Raw genomic sequence first — 24,247 nt, 5'->3', positions numbered from 1 at the left:
GCTCTATTTATTTTACTCTTACTTGGATTTTATTTATCTTATTTATGCACTTGTTTTTATCTTGGAATGCTGAGAGTGAATGTTGGTGCATTTGTGAGACCCACCTTTAAGTATTGAACACATTTTCTAGAAAATTAAAGGCCCCCTTCACTTATTATTACTTCAGTTGGATTTCTGAGCTTCACTGTGGAGAATGATTTATTTTCTATATTTGACACTAGATGGCTGTTCTCATATTCATCTTCTGAAGGGATAAAGTTTCTCTGTGCTCACCTTATATCAAAAGTGTGATATGGACCCTAATAGGTGCAACAAAGCTACACAAAGACTCAGAGGTACTGTATATCTATCAAACAGTCTGTTCAAACCTACACAGACCTGAGAGGAGGTCTAATCAGCACCACATAAGTGAAATTACTTGTGTGGGTTTACTATAGGTGTGCGGGGCTTTTACGATTTTGAACTGGACAGTATTTGCATATTCATAGATTCTGTGTTTTAATGAGGGAGATGGAGTGGATGTAATAAAGAGCTAACTTAATTTTTTTATGGAAAAACATATCAGATACAATTTATTATTCCAAGCAGAGTATTTTATAACATGTCTGGAGGGGGGATCTTTAATGGAGGAAATGTTAATGGATAAAATAACCAGGCAGGACTTCCTCTTTTTGGCCGATCCAGCGACAAATCAACATACTTCATTACGTTGATGCAAAAAATTATATAAAACTGAATATGATCATAAAGCAGCCCTGCTCATTGATTTTTAACACTGCCTATTATAACCAAATACATCCAGATTTATTAAAGGGATAGATATCTCTGTGCCCTGGCATGTATGATATAGTGTATAGTGTATGTCACAATAAAAAATAATGATGTATTGTGGAAAATAATAAATAAAAACTAGTCTAAAAGGAGAAGACACCCACTCTCCTGCTTCACTGTTGGACTTACTTGGACTGGTATGAGTAAGCAGGAACATGGTCGGCAGCACTGTCCACCTGCATCTGTTGCTGCTGGCCCGCCACCTCCTGTGACGAGGGAGCCACTGTCTGGGGGGAGGCGTCCGTCACCACTCCCTGAGGACACACACAGGGGCAACGTGTCAGTGTTGAACTTTAACAAGCATCTCTCTGTGCTGCTTGGTACCTCCTGCTGTAATGTATGACTGTGTTGAGAAAAAGCCGCTGCTACTGCTTCTCTCTGCTGTGTAGAATAATGTAACATCTGGACTATTGCATGTCGGAGGGATCCCTTTTTTATGTTGTACAGATGATTTATAATATAGTAAATTAAAGTATACCAAATTAAACCTTTTAAGTATTAACTTCTCAAACTAAGAAACCCTTGGCAGGTACAGGAACATTGCAAATATTAAACTTTTTCAACTATACCAATACAAGTATATGTTGAGACAAATCACAAGTAAATGCATATAAAATAATGGTGAAGTCAGCTAGAATTTTTTATTCGTGCACAGTACAAGTGGAGCCATACATAATTGCTCTCCTAAATCTGAACATTTCAGTCAATTGTGAAACAGTCCAGTTAAGCAGTGAAAGAAAAATATGCGTCTTTTGTCTTCCTATGAGGACGAAAGAAGAGTAATTTGAACCAAGATATTAAATGTTAAACGTGAAAAACAGAATGCAGAAGTACATTACACAGGCAGTCAAATGTATATGATTAATAAATCAATTCTTTAGTACAAAATGTGCTATTTATCCTTGAAGGATTTCACATCTATATATGAGGTAAAAAGAATAGCTGTGTGGATTGAATTCATCAAAACAATCCTTTAGCCTTTTTATGTGTCTGGCCTTACCGATAGCCCTCATCATTGAGTCATCTCAATCACCTTTAACAAGCTCTCAAGGATACTGCGTCCTGTCCATGCATCAGCCCTCCAGACACCGGCTGATACAGTGATATACACCCTACTGCTGACGCTGGCATTGAGAGGACGCTGGTGAGGATGAAATAGGTAAGAGGCGCCCTGGGCTACACTACAACTACATCTCTCTCCATCGTCCTGCTCCTTCATGAGGAAGCTAGCAACTTGGCGAGGAAGGAGGGAGATACTGCAGGAGGAGGGGGAGGAGGAACTAATGGGTCTGTCAGGAGAAACTGTCAGTGTCTGTGGCTGGTGGGCTAACCAGAGCTCCGTGGCTGACGGATGCACGTGTTCCAGCTACCTACCAGCTCGAACTGGCTATGGGGAGAGAAAGAGAGAGAGACAGCACCGCCGGCACTGTGTCTCACTTCAGCTGCTGTCATCTGATACACGACTGATAGTCCATCTAAATACGACCGCACTGTCAGCCGCCAGACAGCCGGCCCGCTCTCCTTGCCGGCCTGCCTGCTTGCCCGCCCGCCCGCCCGCTTTCCACGTTCATCATTTCTCTTGCTGGACTGCACGACCTGCCAGGATCTCAGACAGCCGCTGAGGAAGTGACAAAGTCTGTGTTGCACTTCAAATGTCTTTCCCAAATACTATAAAACTTCTGACTCATCCTGCTTTGCTTGCAGTTTTCATACTTGTTATTCGCTGGTGGTGCAAGGCTATTTGTTTGGAGAGTAAGAGCAATTTTCTGTACGCTTCAAATGTAATCTGTCTCTTTAATGACTGTTTTGGTCTGTTAATGCGGTGAGCAGGTTCAGAAATAGATATGAGCGTCTGTGGGTGTATGTGAGGGGGCTGTCAGGAGTGATGGAGGCCTCCTTTGGATAAACATCAACAGATTTTTGATCATTGGCAAGTACATCGTGCATGCATGTGGTTCTTACTTCGACAGGGACGGCTGTTGGAGGCACAGGAGTGTACTGGGGAATGTAGGTCCCTTGCATAGGCGCCGCGGCGGCTGCAGCAGTCATGTACTGAAACACAAACAAAACACACACACATCAAAATCCTTGCACATGAATACACTGTGACTATATACAGTTTTAAAATTAAATACACAAATATGCAGCACAGATATAAAATATGATAGCTGACAATGTTTGCTTTCCAAATATTTAAAAAAAACTATCCCAGTGCCATCCTAAAACCACTCTGAAAAGAAACTTGCTGTGCACCCAGTGTCCTTTGGAGGGCGCTAAAAGAATATGTGTGCACGCTCCACAGAGCAGAGAAAAGCAGAAGAGAGTATGCGAGGTAGACAGAGGAGAAGGAGGAGGAAGAAGTATCCTGCAGCTCCACCAAGACTTCACAGGCAGGCAAATGTACCAGGCCACAACTGAGAAGAAGATAAAAAGTTTTAAAAAAAAGAAAGAAAAAGAGAAGCAAAAGGGAATGAAGGAAAGCGAGGGAGAGGGAAGAGAAAGCAGGAGGTCTGTTGCCTGTGGCCTATATTCCTTTAGACATGCCTGCCCTGGCTTTTAACTGGGTACTAGCTCGCTCCATGATGGCCATTTTACAGATGTGACACAGGTTCGGTTACATGACAGCCACAGGGCTTTCACATGCAATATGAATGAAGACACAGCACTTTGTGTGAGGCTTTTTCTCCGACTTCCTGTGAATACTTGTGTGTGTGTGTGTGTGTGTGTGTGTGTGTGTGTGTGTGTGTGTGTGTGTGTGTGTCGTGAACCAGCTTGCCAGTGAAAGCCTGAATTGCCAGTGTGTGTGCTTCTATTTAATTAGTACATGCCTGTGCATAAAGGATGACTTATCACTTTGTCTGTCCAACTGTGTTCCCCTGCATGCAGCTGTGTATTGGGAACATACATGCATATCTGTATTAGTGTGTGTGTGTGTGTGTGTGTGTGTGTGTGTGTGTGTGTGTGCGCCCCTTTGAGAGACAGACAAAGACAAAGAGGCTTGGAACGATAATGCTGCAGTACAGCGCCAACGGATGTGATCCCAGATAAAAGCCACCAGGCTGCCTCTCCGCCTCTCCTCGCCTTCCTGCTGCTTTTCCGGACCAAGGAAAAAGGGAAGTACAATCCCGCTCTTTCCTTTGCCTCTCAGTCCCCCTGCCAGTACAGAGAGTGTGGCGGCAGTATGCTATAGGAGGCAGTAATGGAGGGGCTGTTGAGGAGCTGCGGAGCCTTTCTTGGCTGTGGGCCCGCCGGTGCTGGTGAAGTGTCATTACCGGCAGCGTCGCTAATGGATCGGGTACGGCTCCACCGCTCACCGCTAATGAGAGCAGCTAAAGGCCATGGACATGGGTGATTAACTCCCCCACCGTTGCTACACATGGCCAAGGAGGATGCCCTAGGATGGATGTTAGTGTGCGTTCATATGTGAGTGTGACTGTGTGAATTTAAGGTTATCACACCTTCAGGGCTGTCACACTCAGGATGGGGTGAGGCGGCAGATCCAGACTTCCTGACACATTACCACATTACCTCTCTGTGTCATCCCTTCTTCCCCCTCACCTTCCTGTCACTTCCCTCCCTCTCTCTCTCAACCTGCTATCGTCTAAAAGGGCCTATCAGATTGTTGAAGTGACCTTCTCCCTGGTGAATCGAAACCGTGCATACAAATTTTCCTCAGACTTTTTGTCTTCACCTCTCTTTCCCATTTACTTATTCAGCCAACTCACCTGTGAGGGCTGCATGAAAGCAAATGAAGGGAAGCGGGACATAATTAGCAATATCAAAATCTCCCTGTCAAAGGGAGCGTGTCCATTTGAAATGTTATATTTCTCTGCAGGACTGCAAAAGGAATTTAAATTAGATTTAACAAGAAAATTTAATAAGATAAGATTTTTTTTCTCCAACCATAACCATTAGTTAACCTATTTAATGTGGCAGGTTGAGCGGGGCATATTTCTGCAGTGGCTGTGGTGGCAAGTCAGGGGATGTCAAGCCTGGCTCCAGTGAAATAGGTTGCTATGGTGATAAAGATGATTTTTGTCCAATCTCAACTCTTTTAATACTTCCCTAGCCATAGTCTGGGGACAGGTTTGGGCAATATAAAGCATCCCTAATTGGCAATAAATGGTGTTTCACTCCCATAGTCTCGCACACAGCCACACATATACATCTATGCACATGCACACGCACACACCTGCGCCTCAAGCAGATGGCATGTGCGTATGTTTGATGAACGGGAGGCCTGAATAGCTCCTTAACGAGGCTGGTGTGAGTAGAATCCTTAAGTCCCTTTTCTACCATCACTCTCCATGACATACACTTATAACTACAATCTAAAGTCAATCCGCAATGCAGCAATTCCAGGACAAAACTCCAAAACTCCATACACAATACAGACAAACCCCCTTTGGTGCCACAGTGGTTTGGGCCACTGTTTAATATACTGTAAGCTGGTGCAGTTTGTGTTTGATGGATAAAAGGACAATGGGACAATTTTCTGCATTCACTTTTCCACGTTAACAAGAATACCATCTCCCTAGATTGTAGTTCTGGCTCCAGTGTACTGGAGCACAACATGTTAGCATGTTTAAATGCTAAAATAAATCACCCACTTCTCTGTCAATCCCCACATCTATTTAGCCCATCTGTGGTGACATGCTGTTCTGTGGCGTCGTCTGCAAGGTGGAGGATAACAGTTGGTCAAGGCAAGAGCATCCAGCTACTCAGCGTAGATTATTAATGGCCGAGCGGTGTGAGGATGGGCTCTGATGACTATTGATCTTAGCTGTGGGACTCCAATATGATGGCAACTATTGGGGCTGCACACCAGTGGCTGTGAATCACAGCACTGTACCACTTCACCATGAAAAGCCCTCCATATCTCGGCCCCTAGGCTTTGTTAACACCCTGCCTGAGGTGATTTATACTGGCAAATTCAGTGTCATCTTTTAAATCACTTCTCTAAACACATTCTTATCAGTAGGTTTTGACAGTATATCATTTTACTGGTTTACTGAGTTCATGTGTTGATACAGTAATATTGTAGTGCTCACTTTGTTATGTTGTTGTTTGTTCTTTTTTTATTTAGATTTTTAAATTTGGCAAAAAAAAATAAATAAAAAATTATTAAAGCAGTATTAACAGACTTTTCTGCACAACAGCAGAATAAAAGTAAAATAATACAAAAAGAACCCCAAACTATGCAGTAATAATTTCTCTCTCCACGGAGCATGCATTAATAAGCCTCCAATATCAGAATTATTGCTGGTCTTTATCATAAAAACCCAAAGTTTTAGGCATAAGATCTGACTGCACCCCTGAGTCTGGTGCTTACTGTAAGCTGATGCATTTAATGTTCACACAAATTTAGAATTAAGTCAATATTTAAAACACAGGACAGATTTAGAGCCGTAATTTAAATTCACAAAAAACTTCAAATTTAGATCTCATATTTAAGATTCAGGACATTAAATTTGAAGTGTGGCAAAACTCTTGCACCTTATCTGTGGGCCCTCTAAAACATTCAAATGCACTGTAAAATTTAAAAATGTAATGTGTCCCTTCCTTAACAACTACCCTCAAGGTCCTGCAAGGATCTCTGCTCAGTGGTGCTGGGAATCACCCAGATGTCAACATGTGTTACTGTCTGAATGTGAACAAAAGAGTGTGCATGGTTAGGCAACTCTTCCTGGGCGAGTAAAGGTTAAATATAGCCATGCACAGATATGGAGATGCAGAATAACATACTGTACTCATTCTTCCCTAAAGAAAACAAAGAGAAACAGCCCAGATAATAGAGGAAAACGCCTCACACAAATCTGTCTTCCAGGAACACAGAGGCTGTCAATCATCACTGTCACCATGACAACAGAGACCTGGGTTCTACATGCCATGACAGGAATAGGATGGAGAACACAGAGGGAAGGTCACCTCTTGTCATGTCAAACACTGTGTCGCTCACACACAAACGCAGACACTGACATGCGTGCAAACACACACACATGGACACGCACGCACACACACACACACGGGTGCAAATACTAAAACGACAGAGACTGTACACACATCTACAGTGACACAGTGGCATGCACAGACACCAGGCATGACAGATAGACTCCTGTTAAGTGGTGAGAGCTCCAAGATGGTAAATAAATCAGTAACAGAGCAATATGCACCAAACATGGTAAAATAAATCAGTGAGGAGGCATGGATGGCATGTTTATGTGTGCCATCCATAAGCGGTAAGCCTGAGGTTGTAGAATTCTGTAATCAAGTTGTTCAAGACAGGCAGACACCAAAGTGAGCTGAGTGAGTAGAGACGTTTTTATAAAGCAGAGCATTTTCTGGAAAAGCAGCTGAATTCCAGAGCAGTGACCATCAGATGGCACTGGTCCATACTTCCTCATTACGAGGAGAGGTTTTCCTCGCCACTCCTTTTTTAACAGGCCTAACCCTCTGTGCCGATCCATGCTCTCGACGGCGCAAAATAACACAGCGTTCTCGGAAAGCTACGGTCACCACACCAGTTCTACTGCTTGGGTGGACCGGGAACATTTGGTTCTTTTCTTGGAGAGAAGGAAGCCACAGCCATACACAAACAGCCGCAGAAAGCCCTGGAACAGCCAAGAGTATTCTGAGGTGTGGCTCCTCCTTCAGCGGCCAGAGCCAGTCATGATAAGTTGTTGACTTTGGAGACGCTGCTCATGGCAGGTGCTCCTCTGTGGCAAAGGCTAAGTCACATGACCAGTGGGGGCAATCAAAACAACCCAACCACATGCGTGTACACTTGAGGAATGTGCTCTAAGAGTATGTGGTGTCAAGTCCAGTTTACTACATGGATAGTTACAGATCCTGGTTCCTAACCCCTCTTTTAACATACTTTCCCAATCAGGCATTATAAAAGGGTTTTCACATCTGGCTTAAGAATGAGCTTTATAGGAAACACGTCTCAATTCCCCAAGATGATCGAGTGTGGCATGCCGTGTGTGCAGCTCAGCCATAGAAAAGTTATGCTACACAGCAAATCGCCTCAGGAAAGCTAAGCAGGCAGAAAGAGGAGGGGCAGAAAAAGTAAACTAGAAATAAAAAAAAGGAGAGAGAGTGCCTTAACCCACTTTCTGCTATAATACAACCCATCAAACATCAGAAGCCATCATCATAGATTAGCCTGTCTCTAATCCTGGCTGTTAGCACAGCTGGGGCAGATTAGGGAGGGGGCATTCCTGACAGAGCCAACATGGCGTCACAGTCGCTGACAGCTCACCTGGAAACACATGGGTAACTGTACAATACAGCACTGTTCCAATCATACACACACACACACACAAAGAGATCAAACGTAGTGCCGGAGCAAAGCTGCCTGCTTGCCTGCCCCCGGGCAGCAGGGTTAGGGCAGGAAGTCAGGCTTCAGAACTGTGTGACACCTCTAAGTCGACTTGATCCAAAAACAGGGGGGAGTTCCTGGTTTAGGGGGCAGTGACTGCAAATGTGTGTATGTGTGTGTGTAGAATAAAGAAAACTGATAGAGTGATAGACTTGATGTGTGATTTAGAGAGTGAGGCAGACAGAAAGTGTGAGAATGAAACAAATTAGAGGGTGAAAGTGAGGAAGGTGGAGAACAGAGAGCCCTGTCACACTGTTAAGCTTCGCAGGAAATCTGTTTAATGTGGAAGATCAGTAGGGAAATGTGCTCTCCCAATATCTGGTGGTGAATGCATGCAGTGTAAAACAAATGATATGGCAGTTCCATGGCAGAGGACATGTGGCGACAGCCTAAGACGATTTGGCTTTCTTGAAAAGAAATGTAAAATCCCTGTCTCACTCAGTGTGTACTCTGTTTCTGAACTAAATGAATAATGTTTCCCAAAATGCAGAGGCCTCCAATGAATTCTTCTGACCCATAACTATGGTGTAATGGAGACCTGCTGTTTTTCTTTTTCAACACATCATTTTCAGTCTCACCTCTCAAGAGCAGATGGACTTTTAGATGTTTAGTATTGCTGGTCTGGTATTACATGATGAAAAGGAATAACAGTGAAGCACTTGGCAACACATAAATACATTTTAAATGTGCCTAAAGATCAACATTAAGTCCCCAAAGGAAATACTACACTGTAATTAATCTACACTCACAGATAAAGTAAAAAAAGAGTAAAATACACTTTACAGTTGCGTAGACTGTTGTATTAGCCTCCGGCCGCTATCATAGTATAATAGATAGCCATTTTAGCAGAATACTGATTGGAGAAAAACAAAATTAACACATCAACATTCATAAAACAGCTGTAATTAAATGACTACCTACATATAATGCTCCAATAATGGCATTTGAATAGCAGGTAACAATCCCTCTGCGCAATTCTCCACATTTTAGGGATGTTAAAATGAACGTGTGACTCTACAGCTGATGGTGACGGCACTAAATGAAGATGATTAGTGAGTGCCCTGAAATCTTGCTCTACTGCTCACTGTTGAGTAAACTATTTGTCTATTATACAGGGAGCAGTGAATGAGTGAATAAGGGAATGATTACCGCCATGATGTAAGAGTGTAACACAATACAATAATAAAACAATAGAAACAAAATGTTCGACTGAAACCAAGTGCTGGTGGCAGAATAAGTCTGTTTTTAGGAGACTATTGTAACTTATTATCAACTGTAAACAAAAATGTAGATTTAATTGTGTTTTTTCCGGAAAAATCATGAGGATTCAGTTGTTTTTTCAGCCCCGAGCAGTTTCCAACAAGCAGCGAGAACTTCCTGCTCCTTGTAAAGCTTACTGCTGGTGAACACACGCTAACAACTGAAATGAGTGTATCAGCATTTTGATAATCTTTGAGCTTCCCTTATCTGAATTATGGCAACTGTAGAGTGTAAGAGCATGGGGACATTGTTTGGCTTGTGTTTGTGTTTTGGTTAGTGGGTGGTATCCATCATTGCAGTGCAGTGAGGATTATACTCACACTTCCTGTAGTGCCCAGGGACATATGGTTCATCTGCTGGGTGAGAGGGCCCATCATGCTGGCAGGCTGCATGGACATAGTGTGGTCCATGGCTGGCGTGATCACTGCACCCTGGTGGAAGAAGGGAAAAGAGAAGGAGAAGGTGAAATGAGAAGGGAACAAATGAAGAAAGGACATTATGTATATTCTTTAATTCTTCTTTTCAGATGCCCATTAGCTTCATTAGCTTCCGTGTTAGTACAAAGTAATTCTCTTTTTGAAATATACAGTGAAAAAGAAACAGCTTCACACTGTATGAATGGAACAAGAAAAGTGAACAAGTCAACTGATTTTGAAAATGAAAGGCGAGGTACTTCTCGGGGAGTGTATAGAAGAGAAACTAGGGGTGAAAAGAATGACGGAGGTGGCAGAGAGGGTCAAAGGAAGTTGAAGTTGAAGTGGAGAGCGGGAGAAAGAAAGCAAACAGGAAGCAGAAAATTGGGGAAGTTTTTGGAGAGGCCAGAAAGATCAAAACAATGAGGAGAGTGTGGGAGAGAAAGAGAAAAAAACGGGGGTGGGGTCCAGGCAGGGGTGAAATGAGCATAACACAGCGAGGGAAGAAGAAGGGAAAAGGGACAATGTCAATAAACAACGACGGAACAAGGGGATATTTTCAAGATCAATACACACTATTGTCTTTGGTCCATCAAAATGGGCAATATCTGCTGCTGATGTATCAACAATATGGGTTTGTGTGGTTCATTGATTGTTGAGACAGGATGCTTATTCTCTCTCACTTCCTCCCTGTCTCTCATTCACTCACTCGCGAGCCTCCCCTCCTGGTATAATGCGCTGCATGTTTTCCCTAACGGGCGGATGAGAACGCTAGGAGCTTCTTTTTCACGGTGCAGTGGAACATGAGGGAAAGTGATGAAACCATTGTTGCTCTTTCATCCCTTGTCATGATAGCTCCATTTCCCCAGCACTGAAGCCTCGGGAGGAACGTGTTCAAAACCAAGCCCTCTTCCTCTGCTCGCCCCGCGTCTCTTCTCACTTTGTGTGTGCGCGTGCCTGTAAGTGTGTCTATGTGTGTGTGTGTGTGTGTGTGTAAGCCTGTAACACACTCTGTGTAGCAGCCTTTGTGCACAAGTGTGAAAAAGGCAGACAGTGTCTATGTGTGTGTGTATATTTAAGTGTTCAACTGAAGTAGCACATGCACGTGTGTGTGTGTGTGTGTGTGTGTGTGTGTGTGTGTGTGTGTGTGTGTGTGCGCGAGCGTGCATGTGCGCACCCCACTGGTGACTCTGTGTGGGCTTATTGGAGAACAAACTGTGCAGACACAGCCTGTCAGAATCGCTCTGCTTGTCTACTCCCCGCATTCACAACACAGTCAGCTAACTCTCTCTCTCCTCCATTCTCCCCCTCCTCTCTCTCTTTAACTCGATATGCAAGCTTCATGTGATCCTTCCCGGAGTTTCACCTCTAGACAAAAAGAAAGAAACTGGGTGGAATGAACTGAAGTTAAGCTGCTGCAATTAGTGGTGAAAGAAATATGCATATCTTTTACTAAAAGTGGCTATTATCAATATTTTTACAACAATGGATAAAATGTGGAATGTGAAAGGTGCCATTCATAGTGATGAACCTGAAGAGAATCATCAACCAACTCTCTAAGAAGCTTTGTAGCTTTTTCAGCTCATTGTTTTATCTTTCTGGCTCGCAACTTTACTGTTGTTGTGCAATCTAACTGGCGCTCAACAAAAACAATTGTGTCATAAACTCTGATAAACCCACAGTGCTATCCGCAAAGCATCAAACAGAAGACGGATTAAGTTAGGGACTAGCTGGTGAAAATGGTGGAGTATTTAGCAGCTAAAGCGCCAGATATTTCCCTCAGGAGTTGGCAGAGACTATAGAGCAAAAAGGACATTGAACAATGCATTTGCATTTGAATGCTAATGTTGCTAAGTGTCTGCTGGATGTAAACAATAAGCAGCTGGTTGTTCATAAATTCACCATTTCATATTACTGTAAAAGGTGATGATTTGTCAATGTTACCGTCAGTTAAAGTAAGTTCAAATAAAATGTAAATGTTCAGGCTATATAAATACAGCTCTTTTTACACACTTGTTTGTCTTGTAATGTTTTAAGCTAAGTAATAATTTAAAATTTAAAAGTAGTGCATTTAATAACATATGAAGTATTATCAGCATAAATTATAACTTAAATTATTGGCATATTATTACTGATGCCTTTACGTGCAAGCAGCATTTTAATGATTTTAAATTTAACTACTTTAAAATATATTGGGTATTTTAAAAGGTGAGTGTTTACAAGGTGGCAAATATATCTGTCAGTAAATGTCGTAAAGTAAAAAGTACACTGTTTCCCTGCCAGATGTAATGAAGTATTATAGTTTTGGTAAACTACTGGCTGTGATAGATGGAAAAAAGGAGAGGGGATATAACGAAAGTGTTAGAAAGTGTTTGTGAGGACAGGAGAGAGATGATTAAGGAGAAAGCTGATGGAGGTCATGAGGAAGACGGCAGCGAGGAGATGTGGATGGGGGGAGGGAGGAGAGAGAATTTGCAAGGAGAGGGAAAGCCAAGGGACACACAGGGAGAAGACAAAGAAAGGGGAAGAAAAAGAGAGAGGACCAGGAAGAGAGATGGAAAGAGAAAGCTAGCAGTGAGAGGGAAGCAGCAGGAGCTGTGGGCTACCTGATACTGATTCAGCCTCTGACAATGCCTTTATAATGGGAAAGGGAGAGCAACGGAAAGGCTTAATTCACAGACGTGTCAGGGAGAGTTAAGCCGATTTGTGATTTCGATTTTCTGTGTTTGTGAGACTGAATGTCTGTGAGAGAGGGGGTTTTAGCGTGTGTGTGTGTGTGTGTGTGTGTGCATATAAGTGGGTGTCTACCTGGTTGTGCGTCTGTCCACAGACAGACTAAAAAGGAAAAAAAATGAGGAAGAGACTGACACAAATAGACAATATATATTTTTGATTTGTCCTGTCTGTCTCTCTTTCTCTCTCTCTCTGTGTAAAAAAGAAAAGACAAAGAGAGAGAAAGATAATGGATACTGCAGGTATCTATTACAAATGTATGATATCCTTACAGATCTCCTCAATGTATGGTGTGTCTCTCTCTGTGTGTGTGTCTATGCAACTACATGTGTGTCTGTGAGAAACCCATCTTGCTTAAGATGGTATTGATCCTGCTCCAGACAGGAGACAGATGATATCAGAGTCCTGGTTGTTAAATACATTGATATATTCTCAACAACTAGAGACACTGTACAGTAAATAAGAAATCTTGTAAAAATCTTACAACCAGCAGTGTTTTTTAATGACCGCTCATTACAAGTAAATAGCCGCTGCTACGACTGGAGGAGTGCTGATCTGTATCAACTGATATTCAGTACACAGTGTTTGAATTTGCTGATCAGATATAACAATTGTAAAATAGGCAAAGCAAGTACATAAATGTCACATAGATAGTGAGTTTTTACTGCCTGAGCCATTCCTGCTGAAGGATCTCCACCATGTGCAGTAAACTGTTTACATACAGTACATTCAGGTAGGTAGTATATTTGGGCTGCTAGTATCCAGCTAGGGAAGTACGATCACATGGTACAAGATTTAAAAAAAAGTATTGTTATTAAATAAAACTGTATTTTGGTTTAATATGCCCAAGAGAGCAGCCAATTTGCTTGAATGTGACTTTGATCAGCGGTTTCTTGCAGTATTTCACACACTTCATCACAGCCTGACGATGACTACTACCATCAAGCATTGCAACTGTGATGTTACATTCTGGTTCACAACCATGTCTCTAAAAGATGTGCAAAAACAGCCTTTTTAATGTTTTATATCTGCTTTGTGAAGCAGTTAAGAGAGACCTCGCCAGAATTTTTACAGAAAGAAATATAAATGAGCTTGTTCTGGGCGGTGGAATTAAGTATTACAACACTTAATGAAGCACTGTTCAGAATAAATATCCGACTATCTTCTAAATAAAATTACAGTGTGTATGTGTGCAGAGGCTCCCGATAAAAACCTTTCAAAAAAACTGGCTGATTTTGATTACTTTAAAACTGTGATCAGTATCTATAAAGTCTGATCAGTGCACCCCTACAGCTAACCTTTCTGATCATCTCTATTGCTGCTGCAGGTTATAATATCCAACATTATCGGCTATCTAAGCTGTTGCTTCAAACCATTGCTGATATATTACTACCTTCAGGCAGTAGCAATGCCCTAGCTCTGAGTGAAAACAGCCCGAGGCCACAAAGAGAAGCTTACACACACTGATCCTCACCTAATAAGCGATGATGTTTCACTGCTTTCAGCAAGGTATTTGGTTATGAAAACCAATGCACTGTACTGTTTAGACAATATACACAAAATCACTAACAGCCTGAAAGAAGTACGAAATAAAAAGAGTTTTCAAAGTGAATGTGCTTTCAGACAGGTGAAACGTGAACATTGGTGGGAAAAAAGGACAATTTCATTCACCACAGAAGAAAAGAGGCACATTAAAAGCCTCAAAAATGTTAAACAATGACCACGGCTGTATCCCTGACTCTTCCACTCAAACAAAGCATCACTTGTGTTGTCCACATGAAAGAGGACCCGAGCTTGACTCAACACATTCCTCTGTGTATTTGACAGTCTGTTTCTCCATGTGAGGTTCTGTGGTTTGGATACTGATGCTGGTGTGTATGTTAGTGTGTTTTGTGTCTGTGTAAATGTGACACACATACACACTGCTGGATACTCGCACCAGCTTCACGCCATGGAGTAATTCTGCTGAAGCGTTAGTACTGCGCAGTTTTCTCCATCTCCAGTGACAAATGCACACAGACTACGTTTGTTCAGTCAGTCGTTATTGGTCTGGAAAGCCTGATGTTATAACAGAACATCTGCTGATGATTGACTGGTAACTATATACAGGACAGATTGCCAGGGACCCTAAGAACTACAGGCTTGCCCACCTGATGGGTATATGAAACTGTATCCATAGAAACCACAAAAATAACACAGGATATTGGCTCCTACATGATTGAAATGAGTGTATACTGTACAGGTTCTTATTTACCTTCTTCTGTGTTTGTTTTTTTATTCAAGCTACCCATGACTATGCCTTTGCCTACCTCAACTATGGCCACAGATTCCAGACGCCCTCAGGCACCTTTCTGTTCATCTAAGCCCAGAAAAGGGAGCTAGCATCCTGGGTCTTTCGCTCTAATCCGCAGCATGAAACCCTCCTTAGGGCAAATGGTCTACCAGGGCTGCTCTACTACTACTACTACTACTACCACCAACACATCCTGCCTATAAGAGTACTATGGACTAAGTCAGGATGGTGAACTGCTTGTTTTACCCAGCAGTTAGCCTAAAGGACCAGAAATAACAGCGGTGCAAGCTGTTGAATAGCAATGAATGAAGCCCAGTGCCTCACAAGTTGACACTGATACAGAAAGCGGCTTATCTTGCCCTATGCCATCATGTTGAAATTTGAAATCTCATTTTTAAGGGTTTTGAAAAGCCTAATTGCAAACATGAGAACCTACAGGGAAATCATTACTGTGAAAATGAAGCAGCTGAGGGGCCACAACAATGTATGTTAACAGATTAATATGTGGAGCCTGGTACCGATGAAGGATTTCTCACCTCTGGCAAAGATGTTTATCAAGTGTGTATCTATTTGTCCTCCACAATGAAATGAAAATGAGAAGGATGATGGATAACCCCTCTTCCACTTATTGATTTATTTGTCTGTCCATCATGTGTAATATCTCAAATGACGCAGGTTGAATTACAATAGAAACCTTTTAACCACTGCAATTCAGAATTTTCAAAATGACACCAGTTGGAATGGCAGGTGCTGAAAGCTGCAATTACAGGCCAAAATATGGCGACATATTTGTTACTAATTGGCCAAGATTGAGATTGTTCATAACATTTGTTGTACATGAGTATGTGTGAGAAAGAGAGAGATCCAAACCATTAATTTAATCAGAATGCTAAGGGTAATGGGGTTATTATCAAAAAGTTATCACTAACATGTCCTCATTGACGAGGACACTGTAGTTGGATGGATTTGTGTGAGTGTGTGTGTGTGTGAGTTTGTGTGTACGAGAAAGGATAAGGATGTTAGATGAAGCATGTAACAGTATTTGTCATGTCTTCATGGGAGGTCCATTCCTCTCCACGCTCGGACTGTGCTCGTTTATCAGCTGTTGTCTGACTGCCTTTTATAGACAAATGGATCATTTCACACACAAGAATCTCTCCAGAATATTTGCTCAATTTACAAAAGCAAAAAAAGATTAGAAATCCAATTTAAAAAACAGCGAGCTAATAAAGCCTGTTCACCAAACCATATCAGCCTTTCTCTGAAAATGTTTTTTTGCCTCAATCGCAAAATTTCGAGTCCAAAAAAAAAAGCTCATACTGAAAAATGCAACTACTCAATCTCTCTGTCAGTCACCTCGTGGCAATGCAACAATATCTCTCTTATATGAATGAAACTTTAACCCTGAACAGATGATTTTTTGCTGGCACAGGCACAGGCACAGTGGCTGCAGTTGTACTCTGAAACAGCAGCAGAGAAGAGAGACAGAAGGAGAAAGAGAAGCGGGAGGGATGGAGCGAGGCGAAACTGAGGGAAAAATGAGAAGGAGTCGTATAGAAAGAAGTACACAGAGAGAGGATGCATTGCAGAGAGGGATGAAAAGACAGGGGGGAAGAGAAAAAGAGCAGCGAGAGCAACTCAAGGACGACTGTAGCCCTGTCTCAAATTCTGCATCGCCAGTCAAATCCACGAGACCAACATAATGTTCCTCTTCTGAATCCGCGGAGCGTTTTTAATGTCAAGCGGGGAGATGGGTATCACACAGTGCACCGATTCACCCTCATCCGATGAGGACAGATAGTTATGGTTCAATTCTAAGAGGCCCAGCGAGCATCTATTCAAAGCTGGAGCCAGGGAGAACTGGCTGGGGTGCAACCGAGAGGAATTCAATAATTCACCTACAGTACATAAGGGCCAATGCACTCCAGCAAATACACACTTGAAGCACATACAATCCAGAGTGAGGCAAAGGAGAAAAAAAGGGTGTGGATAAGTCATGAGGAAAGACAGCAATGCTGTGCTTGGCTGGCAACGCAGCTACTCCACACTCTTTGACAGTGTGAAATGAATTTGTGTGTGTGTGTGTGTGATTGTGATCTGTACGTGTGAGATTTAGCATCAAGAATATGTTTCTGCACTTAAAGAATATATGTGTTTAGGCTTGTGCGTACTGCATGTCTGTATTTGTCTTTTGGGACTTTTATTTGTCTTTTGGGGCGATTAGTTTCCTCCTTTCCTCCGTGAAAAACTTGAAAGCATATGGCGTTCCACCAATCTGGAAGTATCTCACTTAGTCTGGCAAGATAGTCTTAAAAAATATAGAAAGGCCGATGCAAGAGCCGCTTCTTACTCATCGTTAATGGAGGAAAGTAAAAACAGCCCTAGGTTCCTTTTCAGCACTTTGGCCAGGCTGACAAAGAGTCATAACTTTATTGACCCATGCAGTCCTATAGCTCTTACAGTAACAACTTCATGAGCTTCTTTAATGATAAAACTCTAACTTATGGAAACAAAATTCATCACCTCCTGCCCTCAACAGGCACAGATTCATCCTCAAACAGAGAAACCTTAGAAACAGCCATAAAAGTTCAATTTCCTCATCAGAACAATCAATCCACCTCTTAGACCCCATTCCAACTAGGATGCTTAAGAAGGTTAGACCCTTAGTAAGAAATTCTTTACTAGATATGATCACCCTGTCTTCAGTAACAAGCTTTGTACCACAGACCTTTAAAGTAGCTGTAATTAAACCTCTTCTTTAAAAGTCTACTCTTGATCCAAGTTTTTTATAAACCAATATCTAACCTTCCCGTTTTCTCTGAGACCTTCGAGAAAACAGGCACCAATCAGTTGTGTGACTTTCAACATAATTATTTGAGGATTTTCAGTCAGGATTTAGAGTGCACCATAGCACAGAGACAGCACTGGTGAATGTTACAAATGACCTCCTAATTGCATCGGACAAAGGACTTCTCTCTGTACTTGTCTTGTTAGATCTTAGTGCTGCATTTGACACCACTGATCATCACATCCTATTACATAGACTGGCACGTTTAACATGCAGATGATACACAATTATATTTATCAGTGAAGCCAGATGAAACCAATCAGTTTACTAAAATCAAGCATGCTTTGAGGACATAAAGACCTAAATGACCTGCAATTTTCTGTTCCTAAACTCTAAACTGAAGTTATTTTGCTTGGCCCGAGACACCTCAGAAGCTCATTATCTAATGATAACAGCACCACTTTAATCATGTCCTTTAACTCCCACAATACACACATTTCAGGCCTTTTTTTTAACCTAGATAATACCGCAAAAATAATCATATCCTGTCTCAAGAAGATGCAGAAAAACTAGTCTCCCCTGTTTCTTCTATGATGGATTATTGCAATTCCTTATTATGAGGCTGGCCTAAGGAAATCTATAAAGACTGTTCAGTTTGTCCAGAATGCTGCTGCACGTGTACTGACAAGAACTATGAAAAGAGATCATATTTCTCCCATATTAGCTCCTCTGCAGTGGCTCCCTGTAAAACCCAGAGGAGAATTTAAAATCCTTCTCCTCACCTACAAAGCCCTTAATGGTCTGGCACCATGATATCTTAAAGAGCTCATATTACCCCACTCAAACACTGTGCTCCAAGAATGCAGGCTTACTTGTGGTTCTCCGAAAGTAGAATGGGAGGCTATCAACTATCAGGCAAAACTTTCCTTTTTGGTAAACTTTATAGTTAGGGTCACCTCAGGCTTGCCCTGGAATACCTCCTAGTTATGCTGCTATAGGCCTACCCTCCTCTCCCTCTCCATCTATACACATTCATATCCCATTAATGCATGTTAATAACTTGACATATTTTCTCTCCTGTTTAGTTCTTTCTCATTTATCTCCTCTTGTTGCTTTTTGCAGATATTTCTGCCTCTGTAGAATAATTATTATTATTAGTCTTAGTATTACTATTATTACCATTATTATAACTATGCATCTCTATGTGGAACTTGCGTCTATGCTGTCTTTCCTTTTGCCCTCCCTTCTACTTTCTTTCTCTCCCCTCTCTCTTTCTATCTCAACCCAACTGGTCGAGGCAGATGGCTGCCCACTCAGAGCCCGGTTATACTCGAGGTTTCTTCCCATTAAAAGGGAGTTTTTCCTTGCCACTGCCGCCAAGTGCTTGTTGGGTCTCTGTAAATAATATTGTAATGAGTATGGTCTAGATCTGCTCTATATGAAAAGTGGCCTGAGATAACTTCTGGTATGATTTGGCGCTATATAAATAAAATTGACTGTACTTGACTTTTCTACAAGGTTTGCTGACTTGAACTGCACTGACCAAAGAACAGAGCGCAAAAGGGAAGCAGTCATGCTGTTCTGACATCTCACGCCAAACTGCCAAACAGAATACACATTAGAAGAGACAGAGACAGAATGTGTGAGAGAGGGAAGACAGATAATAAACTGGGAAAAAAGAAAGAAGAACATCGCTTGGAAGAACAAGCTGCAACCTCATTTAGCTGTCCACTTTAAAAAAAACACTGTCACTTTCTATCAAGTTCTATGCCAAGTGCCTCTCTCCCATTAATTGGGGATAAACAAATTTTGAAAACTGTTCTTTCCTCACTCTCTCTCTCTTACTGCTAACAAAGTGCTGCCTCCTCTGCAGGAGTCCACTTTCGTATGGATGGACTTGTCAAATTTAATCTAGTCAGATAACAACAAACACCTTTGCCAAAGCAGTACAAGGTGCACTGTGCAATAAGCAAATTCAAGTTCTCAACTCTGCCATAGTGTCATATACTGCAATTCAATCAATATGTTATTTCCTGCAAATTCTTGTTTACTTATATTTTAATGGATCTAAGTTCACAGAACCACTAACAGAATAAATTACAGAAAAACATAAAAAAGTAAACAAACCCGTGTATCAACACTGCATCAGCAGCAGCTAATTAACAAGGTTTTAACCAATATATTGCTCTACCGACCCTTTCCATCTGTATTACAAACAAACTAGTGTCCTAATAAGAGCTGCTGTACTTAACACTTTTAAGGTAAGGAATTAATTTGTTAGAGTTCCTTATTAAACTGCAAGGTGGTTATGAGCTCAAGTAAAAAGTACAGACTCCAGATAGTATACAAAGCAATAAATGACAGTCTGGCATGTAACTCAACTAATGATGTTATTAAGTACGGTATGTGTGGTCCATAAACAATGGAACTTTCTGTCTCTATAGATGTTTAATAAAGATATCTTCCAATACCAAGTCAGATCTGATATGTAGAAATACCTAAATGTTGATTAAATATGTATTTGACACTGTGTGACCCTCTAAATTTGGTACTAAACTACTTGGCCTACATGCTGAATGTCCTCAGTTGAAAAGCTTAAATTATTGATATCATATCTGGCAAAGTGAGACTTCAGAAGTTTTTCCTGCCAGTGGAAATGTTTGTCGTTTTAACAAAATGAAAGTGATGATCAGTGCTGGCTAAAAGGATTGGCATTTGTTCAGGTTCATCGTAGTTGAAACCGATCCATTTAATCACGTCTGGATTGATCCAAACACTGTTCTTTCGGATTGGCTTGCAACATCCCTAATGCTTACATTTGGGACAGTTTAGCCCCGTTGAACTTCTTAAAATGTTCTCCAGGTGCACAATTTAAATGTTAGAATATAATCAGTCTTGTTCACATAGCTAAACGAATAATATGGCTCTCAATCTGGATCAAAAACATTTTCCCTTTCTCTGTGATAAAGGGAATTGTTCTCCTAAACATTCTGCCACTAGCAGCTGGTCTCAGTTGAACATTTGGCTGCTCGTAGCAATCCCGACAGGCGTAATTCAATGGCAGTTACAATTTAACTGACTAAGCAAATACTGACATTGTTAACATTCATGTTTAAGCATTACAGATATTCATTTTAATTATAGCTGTTTTGTGCTCATTAATTTGAGATTTGTGAATTTACTTTTTCTGAGATCAGTTAGCTGCCAATCAAGCCAGCCATTATACCAACTGTCTGCAGCTAAACTGTGTGCCAAATAGGCTATACAATCAAAGTAACGGTTTAATTACTGTTGGAGTAACAGTTATGTGTTGTTTTTTTACTTTCAGTAGTACAGACTCTATGTTACCTCATAAATATGCTTCATAAATGTAAGCTTAGTTTAAATAATGCACAAATTAATTGCCTTTGTTCTACTATTACTGTTACATTCTGTTGCTCATAGCAACCACTAATGGAAATGTCATAGCATTGTCACTGACATTGTTACTGTGCTGATATATCAAAGCTTTAACTACTCATTTACTGCTGGGCTAACTGTTGTGTGTTTTACAATTTTTTTCTTTTAATCTTCTGTTCTCTTTTTTATAAGTTTTCTAGATTGTGATGTCCTTTTCCTGCTACAGGGACTTAATAATAATCTTTCACTGGTGATCCTTTGTTTCCTGGTATGAGGGGTATTTAAATTAATCTGACAGCTAGTGTATATTTTTTGTGAATCCATTTTTCTTGCCACATAATTTACTTTTACAATTCCTAGACAAACAGACCTTGTCAATTCTATCTTACTATGCTATTCTACACAGTCTGACTGGCTAGCTGTGACCTCGTCCCCTTCCATGCTTGGCTGCCTCCATATTGCTCAGACACCAGGAGCGCCATTGAACAACGCTCCATTGGTTTAACATGTGACACGTGGCGGGAGCCACCAAATTGCAGCACAATCAATTGGTTTTTAATACTTTGAGTAGCCCCCCGAGCTCTTTAAGTTAGGCCGCTTGGCTAATTTGATGTGATTCACTGAGCTGGTGGCAGGCTGTGTGTGTAAGGGCCGGTCTGCTGTGGATGTAGCTGGTAGCAGATATGAGCGTGGGTCATAAAGGGAGACAGATTGGTAGCTATGATCCACTGATGGCTTTGACAGCTGGGGTTAGTGCCTAGCAGCCGTTTGGTGACGGAGAGAGTCACCGGCACACAATAGGGCCTGGGCCATGGGGATAGATATGGCCACATGTCTATTGTTGGCATGAAGCCCTGATGAGATGTACACAACAGTACAACGTGGCTACTGACTACTGCCAATGGCTCCAAGAGGCCTTGTGACATAAGGCTGGAAGATGGACAGCCGTCAGGCCGCCATACGGGTTGGTTGGGAAAGACCAGTATGGACCACACATATGGCAATACATAACACATACAGTCCACACAAACATGAGCAGTTACACAAACACAAAGGATGAAGCTGTGTATGTTCTCTGCATGCTGACTGACAAACCATAACAACATGTGACTCGAGAGAGCCAGAGAAGATGCCAGAAGCTGAGTAATTGGTATGCACATTTAAATAAACACATGCACCAGTGTAATCTAGATGCACACAGACATACAGAATACAGATACAAAGAGCAAACACACATGCATTCAAAGATACACACATACTCACACAAAAGCAGACATATTGTTACACTATTTAGAAGTCTTTGTTACTCTTGTCATTCAAACCTAAATGCTGTCTATGACCCATGACATCTTCACTCTCACTCTCACTCTCAGAACAGGCAAACTCAGCAGCATCAGTAAAAACAGTTAGCTTGTTAGCGAGTTAGCTCTTATCCTCTGTGAAACAAGTGTCACCGGGAAAGAGCAGCCCCAACTGCAAATGTAGCAAGCTACAGCAGGGAGGAGGAGGAGGAAGAGGAGGAGGAGGAGGCGAGGAGTGAGTTAAGATACTGGTAGAAAAGGCAGGAGGTCATGTGGCTGAAAGGCAGACTGAGTGGATTGGAGAGTAGCTGCAGCTGGGTGTGGTGTGTGTGTGTGTGTGTGTCTGTTGGGCTGGTGACCTGCTGTGACCAGATTACATGTTCACTGTCCCACAGCGGGAATGGAAGTGAGATGGGTAGGACTGAGTGGTAAATGGCCACAGCAGGGAGCCACGCGGCTGGTTGAGCACTCCTCCAGTGAGTGAGTGCTGGGCCATCAGCTGTATAGTCCAGTGTTTACCAATTTGTTCAGTTACAGGGACACGGGCTAATAATGCTATTGATACTTTTATGGATTGCTTGAGGAAAACATAATTTTTCATTTAAAGTAGCAACAGCGATAGCTTAACTCGGTCAGGGTTCACCAAGAGTTATTTTCTATTTATCAGTGGAGATTGGAACTTGAAACAACACTCATTGCTAAAATAAACAGAGTTGAGATTCCATTACAATTTAACATTCTCCAGTTAAGATGCAGATTAAACCTTACATGATTTAATTGTATTAACTGCACTCCAAGAATTTAATTATATTAAATTATAATAATTCAACAATCTTGCACAATCCATATCCTGTATTTCATATTATCATGAGTCTTTCTGATTTATAATTGTGGTCCAGTTTGAAAAGGCTCTAAAGATCCTCAAGCAACATATCAAGCACCAGCATAAGGGCCACAGCCTTAGTTTGAAATAGTTATTTCCTTAACATCTTGGGGTCAAAAATTGCAATTGTAAGAGGCTACCTTTTCACCTGCATGCATATTCATTTCCTCATTACCACAAAATAGGGAATTTGATACTAAAGCATGATTTAAATTATCTGGCTGTGTGATTCATTAGAGGTAACATCAGCAAAAAATAATTTAAGTGAGCCTCAGGGTGGCAATTTCTATTCCACAGAGAAAATATCATACTGCATCTTTTATAACCACAGTACAATATTTACAGAGTTATTATGTACTGTAACATGATGCACTTTCTGTTGTTCTGAACTGCACCGTCAAGTAGCAGACTTTACTGTAAATAAGAAGAATTTTGTTAATTATTGACTGAGATATAGTGATGCTTTTTCAAGATTTCAAGGGATCAAATACTTGCTCCTATGACTGGTTCCCAGTCTTAATCAGTGAATGAAATGTGAGCAGAGGAGAACAAAGCACATTGAATGTGCTTCGGGGGCCACAAAAAAGCCTCAAGCAAACATTAAAGCCTCTGGCAGAATGATTTAAAACCTCTAAGCAACAAAACGAGTACAATTATGGAGCTAGGACCAATTAAAAAGCTCAACCTTAAAATAATTGACTAAACTACTAATGTTCTTTGTTGCTATAACATTACGGAGGCAATTCTGGGATGTATTCCAAACAATAGTGTTGGTACATTACAGCGAAGGACATTGTAAACTATTTTCAGAGAACAGAATATAAAACTAAGGCTGTAAAAACTAAATTTTCTTGAAACAATTGTTAGATTTTAAATGAGAAAAAGTATGAGTAAAATATCCTTTAAATCAATAATAAATCACTCATTAGTGTGGATATTGTTTGCAGGCTGGATGACCTAACAAA

At 41.3% G+C, this 24,247-nt stretch overlaps 1 protein-coding gene across 2 annotated transcripts in view; it reads right to left on the bottom strand.

The window, feature by feature from the left end:
* rbms3 (RNA binding motif, single stranded interacting protein) overlaps positions 1–24,247 on the bottom strand; it is a 196,203-nt gene that overhangs the window by 3,786 nt on the left and 168,170 nt on the right. The window contains exons 11-13 of one of the 2 annotated variants that reach the window (XM_062435758.1): positions 9,793–9,903; positions 2,794–2,883; positions 961–1,085 (exon numbers count right to left, since the gene is read on the bottom strand). In XM_062435758.1, coding sequence (XP_062291742.1) covers positions 961–1,085; positions 2,794–2,883; positions 9,793–9,903 — 326 coding nt within the window. Of the gene's footprint in view, positions 1–949; positions 1,086–2,793; positions 2,884–9,792; positions 9,904–24,247 lie in introns of those variants that run through there. The other variant, XM_062435759.1, reaches the window with a different exon arrangement.

Source organism: Scomber scombrus, chromosome 16, assembly GCF_963691925.1.
Source record: "Scomber scombrus chromosome 16, fScoSco1.1, whole genome shotgun sequence".
Classification (NCBI taxonomy): domain Eukaryota; kingdom Metazoa; phylum Chordata; class Actinopteri; order Scombriformes; family Scombridae; genus Scomber; species Scomber scombrus.
This window is presented reverse-complemented; position numbering and strand designations above follow the sequence as displayed.